This window comes from Nicotiana sylvestris, chromosome 2 (genome assembly GCF_000393655.2).
Source record: "Nicotiana sylvestris chromosome 2, ASM39365v2, whole genome shotgun sequence".
NCBI lineage: Eukaryota > Viridiplantae > Streptophyta > Magnoliopsida > Solanales > Solanaceae > Nicotiana > Nicotiana sylvestris.
Window position 1 is genome coordinate 5054443 of NC_091058.1, and position 8508 is coordinate 5062950.

At 43.6% G+C, this 8508-nt stretch overlaps 1 protein-coding gene across 1 annotated transcript; it reads left to right on the plus strand.

The window, feature by feature from the left end:
* The first annotated feature begins 7241 nt into the window (after nucleotides 1-7241).
* Nucleotides 7242-7592, plus strand: LOC138882230 (uncharacterized). The gene has a single exon (XM_070162743.1). The coding sequence runs from the start codon at nucleotides 7242-7244 to the stop codon at nucleotides 7590-7592; it is 351 nt and encodes a 116-aa protein (XP_070018844.1).
* Nucleotides 7593-8508: the final 916 nt, after the last annotated feature.

The following is an 8508-nucleotide window of genomic DNA, read 5'->3' on the forward strand; positions in this document are numbered from 1 at the left end:
ATATCCTTCCCTAACTTTATGAATGGCCATGGTGAAGTGACGGAATAAAGGAGTTCCCCTGCTTGATGTATCATAGGGGCTTACTTTTGACATTGTTCATATTTCTTGACGTAGTCCGCGGCTTCTTTTTGTATGGTGGGCCAGTAGTATCCAGTGCGGATGAGGCATCAGACGAGGGTGCAATTTCCTGTGTGGTGCCGCAGTGCCCTTCATGTACTTCTTCCAATACTTCCTTTGCTTGATTTGGTCCCAAGACATTTGGCCAGGGGGCCGCCGAATGTTCTCTTGTAGAGATCACCGTTTACGAGGCTGTATTTGGTTGCATGTATTTGAAGCTTTATGGCTTCTTTCTTATCTTGTGGGAGCATTCCATCCTGCAAATATGCTACAAGGCGGTTGCGCCATTCTCAAGTTAGGTTTATAGAATGTACCTTGACGTGGTCTATTGCGAAATGGAGAAGGGTTACCACGTTTTACTTGTTGATATTTTTGGTGGCTGTTGCTAGCTTGGCGAGGCCGTCTACTTCGATATTCTGCGCCCTAGGTATTTGGTCGAGGCGGCATTCATCAAATTCTGGTAATAGTTTGTGAATTTTCGACTAGTACTTTTGTAGTCTCTGTTCTTGGATTTGGAAAGTCTCGATGACTTGGTTCACCACAAGTTGAGAGTCTTAGTGGAGAACGAGTTGTCGGGTGCCATATTTGAGGGCTAATTTCAATCCTGTAATAACAGCTTCATACTTGGCCTCGTTGTTAGTCATCTTGGGGCATCGTATGGACTAGCGAATTACTTTTCCCGTAGGAACCTCGAGGATGAGTCCCAGTCCCAGTCCCGATATCGAGGCATTAGATGCGTTGTCAGTGTAGAGTACCCAGAGGTCGGTATGTGTGGAAGCGTGGAGAGCCTCCTACTCTACTTTAGGCAAAATTTCCGCGCTGAAATCAGCGACGAAGTCTGCGAGCACCTGCCACTTAATGGCAGTTCGAGGTTGGTATGTTATGTCGTGCTCGCTTAATTCTATGGCCCACTTGGCCAGTCTACCCGATAATTTGGGTTTGTGTAGGATGCTCCGTAAGGGGAAGGTTGTCACCAATTTTATGGGGTGATTTTGAAAATATGGTCTAAGCTTTCGCGAAGCTACAACTAATGACAAAGCTAGTTTTTCAAGGTGAGGGTACCTTGGTTCGACATCAATTAAGGTTTTGCTGATATAGTAAATCGAAGATTGCATACCTTTATTTTCGTGGATCAAGACTACACTCGTCGCAACTTCGGAGACTGCTAGGTACACTAGTAGGCATTCATCCGGGTCTGCCTTGACGAATAGCGGTGGAGAGGATAGGTACGCTTTCAGCTTTCTCAGGGCGTCGACACATTCTGCATTCCACTGTAGTTCGTGGTCTTTTCTTATCACGTTGAAGAATTTATGACATCTGTCCGATGATCGTGAAATGAACCTTGACAGGGCGGCTATTCATCCTGTTAATTTCTGCACCTGCTTCTTGCTGGTCAATGTCTACTGTATTCCTTCAATGGCCCTGATCTGATCTGGGTTGACCTCGATGCCCTTTTGTGACACCAGAAAACCGAGGAACTTTCCTGAAGTTACGCTAAAGGTGCATTTTTCGGGATTCAATTTCATCCCGTACTACCTCAATATCTCGAAGGCTTCCTCCAGATGGCCAATGTGGTCCTCCCTCTTCTTAGACTTTACTAGCATGTCGTCGATGCATACCTCTATGGTCTTACCGAGTTGTTCTTTGAACATCTTGGTGACTAATTTTTGATACGTCGCCCCCCTTTCTTGAGTCCGAACGACATTACCTTATAGCAATACGTTCCTCGGTGAGTGGTGAAAGTGGTTTTTTCCTGGTCTTCTTCAGCCATTAGAATCTGGTTGTAACCAGAGTAGACATCCAAGAAGTTCAGTAGTTCGTGTCCCTCCGTTGCGTCGATGAGCTGGTCGATGTGTGGTAATGAAAAGGAATCTTTCGGGCATGCTTTGTTTAGGTTGGTGAAGTCGACACACATCCGCCATTTCCCGTTCTTCTTTTTGACCATGACCACATTGGCGACCCACTGGGGATATTTCGACTCTCGGATGGAACAATTAGCGAGCAATTTATCAACCTCCTCGCTGACCGCCTCGTTGATGGCGGTATTGAAATTTATCCTCATTTTCCATAGTGGCAGGTGAAGAGGATCGACATTCAGCCTGTGTGTGGCAATATCTCTTGGGATTCCTGGCATATCTGAATGGGAAAAGGCAAACAAATCGGCATTGTTAGTTAAAACTCACAATATTACTTGGTTCTGAGAGGTTGTGTCCAATATAAGCCTTTTTTGTGCTATCGGTATTGTACAGTTGGACGGGGTCGAGGTCTTCTACGGTTGCCTTGCAAGCTTCTACGACATCCGGGTCTTTGATGGCCTCTATTTGTATGTCAGATTTGGTTCCCGATATGGCTGATTGCTATGCTTCCGCACTTGCCCCTTTTAGTTGTTTGGTGTGTGTGCAATCTTGGGCGATCCGGTAGCATTCTTGGGTAGTGCGTTGCTCGCCTCAGATGCTGAATATCCCCCATGGGATAGGAAATTTGATTACTTGATAGAAACTTGACTGGACAGCTCGCTTGGCGTGTATCCATGGGCGCCCTATGATTATGTTATAGGTTGTTTCATGGTTCATGATGTGGAACGTCGTCTCCAGGGTGACTCCTCCTGCCAGGACGGGTACCACTATTTCTCCAGAGGATCATCATGTGTGCCCTTTAAAAAGATTTTTGAAGTTCCCGTGCTATGGATTCACAACCCTTTTGTCCCCATTCATTCCACTACATTATTAAAACCCGCTAGTGTTATGCAACACAGTATTATTTTATCCTCGAGCCTCATCTTCATGAGAACTCGTAGGTGAATAATACACGCGCCCCTTCCATCATCCACCATTATTCTCTTTACATCGGTATCCATGATGCGTAAAGTTATAACCAAAGCATCATAGTGAGGGAAAGACAAACCGTCGGTATCCGACCGAAGATGATACTGTCTTCGAGGTCATCATACCATTCGTGGGCAACCGTCTGTTTGAGTTTATGTGTGGTGGTGAATTTCACATAGTTGATTATCGTGTCGCCGCCGCCGCCAATGATTATTTGTATGGTACGAGCTGGTGATGGTGGTTTTAGGGGTCCCTGAGGTTGATCGCATTCACTAGCAAAGTTGTTCCGTCCTCGATCGCTCAGCAGTTCTTTCAGATATCCCTGGTTTAACATTCTTACCACTTCTTATCACAGACCTATGCAGTCCTCGGTCTTGTGTCCCCTTTCCTGGTGGAATTCACACAGAACGTTCGACCTCCTGGTGCTCGGATCCGAGTTCATCTTTTACGGCCACTGCACCTTTGTGCCGAGCTTTTCCAGTGCGTACACTATTTATGAAGGAGAAACACAAAAGTTATGAGCAGATAACAGTGGAGGCATACCTCTTTCGTTTCTGGGAGGTTCATAACTAGGGATTTTAACGTGTTTCATGCTCCTTCTTGTTTATGCCTTTATTATAAATTGTTACAAAATAGTCCCAAAAGGCTCATAAATTATGCTTGATTGCAGGTTTGATCGACAAAGTGACGAAATAACAAAGATCGGCGCAAAAGGAGTAAACCTGCTCAAGCATCAAAGACAAGGCAATCTGAGAGCAAAAAAAAAGGCCTAGTGCGGCCGCATTTGACTTTGTGCGGTCCGTAGTCATACTTGTGCGGACCGCATTAGAGATCTCTGCGGCCACGGTCCATTATACGCGGTCCGCGGAGCCCAAGTTCAGAGAGCCCAAAATTGAAGTCCAAGAGCCTAGCGCGACCGCGGTCCATTTTATGCGGCCCGTGCTGACCCCACAGGGGTATTTTTATCCAATTTTTCCATCCTAGTATAAATAGAATATTTTACCATTTTTAGGTGATAAGTTATTTCCAGAACGTAGCTGCGCTCGTGAGAAGCTATTTTGTAGCCATTTTTGGCATCTTAACTTAGATTTTATGATAGATTCTCTGTATTTACATTAGCTTTTAAATTAATATGTCTTGTTCTTCATATGTTTCTCTATTTTCTCCTTCAAGCATGAGTAGCTAAACCCATTAGCTAGGGTTGTGGCTCAACCCTAGTATGGCAATTGATGGGTATTGCCATCTATTATTAGATTAACTATGGGTGTTTATTATTTGGGTCAATTTTATGGTTTAATCTATGAATTGGTGGTTGCAAACACTGGTTTGTGCTAAGTTGACTTGGCTCTTCTTGAGAAAGAGAGCCTACGTCTCCAAAATTGACCCAACAAGGAATTGGGATGGAATCAAGAGAATTGATAGTCCCAATTAAAGGGTTAAACCTCGAGAGAGTAATTACCCAACTTGAACCCTAGTTGCTTGAGCTAATTTGCCTACCCATTTGGTCTCGAGAGAGTCAATTGGGCAAAACCACTCTCTCTACTGAGAGGTGTGAGAGTGGGTAAAATTGTGCAACAGCATATTTCCCCAATCATATCAATCGAACCTTAGAAGTATTTACCCGTCAATTAGTCACCTAGGTGAAAGTCACTACCCTAGTGCCTTTCTACTTACTAGATTCAACTCTAGCAATTTTCTTATTAGCATAATTTAGTTCTAATTAGTAATTGATAATATTAATTTGTTAAAGAAAATTCAAAAGATGTTTGGAAGTGACATTTGGAACAATTACACAACTCTAGTCTAGATAGATACTCGACTCCATTCCTAGCTCCCTGTGAAAATCGATCCCGACCCTCATATCGGGTAAAATCTATTGCGACCCTCTCTTCCTACTTTTTAGTAGTGTGGAGTTGGCAGTGATCACTTTTTGGCACCGTTGCTGGGAGCTAACAATTTTGGCCCTCTATTTAGTTAGTTTTATGTATTGTTCTTCTTTCCTTCTTTGTTACTTACTTGTTTGTGTCATTACTCAGGTACCAACATGGCTTTAAACAACGCTAATGATCCTCTTGGAAACGTGTTAGCAGAGGAGGAGGTAGATGATCTTTAGCAAGATGAGGTGCCTCTTGGACCTCAAGGTCAACGGAGAGGCCGGAATGCCAATGCTAATCCAAATGACAATATTTCAGACCCTCCCCCGGTTCCTCCAAGAGTGGCTCCGAGAGTATTACCGAATTAGGTCTACGCAAGTGCTATTGTCCCACCCCGAATCCGGGAAGGGCAACTTTTAAATAACCAATGTGATGTTGACCTTACTTGAGCAGCGTGGGTACTTCACGGGCGCTGCAAATCAAAATGCCTACAAACATCTCAAGGGGTTCATAGATACATGCTGGGGGAGCAAGTAGACGAATGTATTCGAGGATGCGCTGAGATTGAGACTTTTCCCGTTCTCACTTCGGGGAAGAGCATTAGACTGGCTCGAGAGACTCCTCAACCGTTCTATCACAACTTGAGATGAGTTGGTGGATAAGTTTATTGCTAAATTCTTCTCTCCTAGTCATATGGCGGCACTTCGAGACGAAATATTAGCCTTCAAGCAAGAGCCAACGGAACCTTTGCATGCGATTTGGGAGCGGTATAGAACGATGGTGAGGGAATGCCCAAATAATGATATGACCGAGGCCATGATCCAACAAACCTTCTACCGGGGTATAAATACTACAAATCAATGCATTGTTAACCAATTGGCCGGGGGCAATTTTATGAAGTTTTCTTATGAGGAGGCATGTGATGTACTTGATGAAACGGCGGACACTTCTTCAGCATGGCAGAGTAGAGCAAATGTGCCTCAAGGTGACCCTACGGTTATCCATTTGCACAATTAATTACATGATCACGGCCAAGAGATTGCTGAGCTTACAACTACTATGAACCAATTGGCTAAGGTACAGTTGCAACAAGTTCAGAATCCTCTCCAAGTGAATGCCATGGAGGGTGTTAGTGTGCTTGTTAACAAGAGAAGGCAAAGGAGGCAACAAAATCAAGGAAATTCTGAGCAATTTGTTGATGAATATGATGAGTGTCAAAATGATGGTTATGATGACCAAAGTGAGGAGGTACAATATGTCAACAACTATCAAGGCAATAGAGGCAACTCTTCAAACCAACAATGGCGACCCCAAGGAAATTGGGGCAATCAATAACAAGGTGGTGGTAATTGAAACAACAACAACCAAAACAACAATTGGGGTAATCAAAACAACAACCAAGGCAATTGGAATGGAAATAACAACAATTGGGGCAACAACAACAATCAAGGCGGGTGGAACAACAATGGAAACCAAGGCAATCGAGGGCAAGGTTTTCAAAGGCCCCTAATGTACCAACAACCGAACAATCTACCCCCTTTCCCTTCTCAAGGTCCTAGTTCTTCTGGTAATGATATGGGTAGAATTGAAATAATGTTCGAGCAGATGATGAAGAGGAATGCGGATTAGGATGCACAGTTAGCTTCTCACAACACCTCTATCTGAAACTTGGAGGTGCAATTAGGCCAAATCTCTCAGTCATTGAATACTAGCCCAAAGGGTGCTCTACCAAGTGATACGGTAGTGAACCCAAAACGTGGGAACAATCATATTATGGCGGTCACAACAAGAAGTGGGAGATGAGGTGATGTTAATGCCTCTAAGCAAAAACAAGTTGTGGATGATGATGTTGAGTTGCAAGATGACAAAGTCCCTTTGGTAGTTGAAGATGTGGTTGATGAAAATGAAGTGAGGATTGATATTCAAGAAGTCGAGGTGGAAACCCAAAATGATGTGAACCTATCTAGGGAACACATAATTGACATGCCGGAGCCGGTTATGCCAAAAACAAAGGCTCATATGCCAAGGCCACCTCCACCTTATCCTCAAAGGCTCGTAAAGCAGAAGAATGATAATCAGTTTAAAAAGTTCATTGACATGATGAAGAGCTTATCTATTAATGTGCCTCTGGTGGGGAGGCACTTGAACAAATGTCGGGTTATGCAAAATTCATAAAAGACTTGGTTACAAAGAAGCATTCTATGGATTGTGAAACTATAAAGATGACTCACCAAGTTAGTGCTATAGTGCATTCAATGGCCCCGAAGCTTGAAGATCCCGGTGCTTTCACCATTCCTTGCACCATTGGGAGTGCGGATTTTTCCAAATCTCTTTGTGACTTGGGAGATAATATCAATTGATGCCCTACTCGATTTTCAAAACTATGGGTATCGGGTAACCTAGGCCAACTTCAATGAGACTTCAAATGGTGGATCGATCGATGAAGCGACCTTTGGGCATTATTGATGATGTGCTTGTCCGGGTGGACAAATTCATATTGCCGACCGACTTTATGATTTTGGATTGTAAGGTGGACTATGAGGTTCCTATTATCTTGGGCAGACCTTTCCTTGCAATGGGGAAGGCAATGGTTGATGTTGAAGCAGGTGAGCTCACTTTTCGAGTGGAAGATGAAAAGGTCATTTTCCACATTTGCAAATCTATGAAGCAACCCAATATCACTGAAGTGTGCTCATTTGTAGACCTTGTCACAACTGTGATTGTGGATGATACCAATGCTATGATCAACGTGGAAGATCCTCTTTGTGCTCTTTAACATGGATGTCAATGATGATGCTAGTAGAGTGGAGTGCATAAATGCCCTACATGGGATGTGCTCTTATTCTTATGAGCTGAGGAAATTATCCTTGGACCTTGAAAATCAGAAAACTCCATCAACAAAGCCATCAATTGATGAGCCACCGGTGTTGGAGTTGAAACCACTTCCTCCACACCTCAGGTATGAATTCTTAGGCTCAAATTCTACTTTACCAGTTATTCTTTCTTCTGGCCTTACTAACATGCAGGTTGAAGCCACATTGTCGGTTCTTCAAAAGCGAAAAAGGGCAATTGAATGGACTCTAGCCAACATTCGGGAAATAAGCCCTGTGTTCTATATGCATAAAATTATCTTGGAGAATGATGCAAAGCCTTCCATAGAGCATCAAAGAAGATTCAACGAGGCTATGCAAGAAGTGGTGAAGAAAGAGGTTATTAAATGGTTGGATGTTGGGGTCGTGTATCCCATTTCTGATAGCTCATGGACTTCTCCGGTACAATGTGTGACGAAGAAGGGTGGCATGACTGTGGTGACCAATGACAACAATGAACTTATTCCTACTCGGACGGTCACCAGGTGGAGAGTGTGTATGGATTACCGGAAGCTAAACAAGGTGACTCGAAAGGATCATTTCCCATTGTTATTCCTTGACCAAATGCTAGATCGTCTTGCGGGGCGTGCTTTTTATTGTTTTTTGGATGGTTACTCGGGGTACAATCAAATTTTAATTTCCCCATAGGATCAAGAGAAGACAACTTTTACCTGTCCGTATGGCACATTCGCTTTCTCTCGAATGTCGTTCGGATTGTGTAATGCTCCGACGAACTTCCAACGATGCATGATGGCTATTTTCACCGATATGGTGGAGGATATCTTGGAGGTTTTCATGGATGATTTCAGTGTGGTTGGGGAT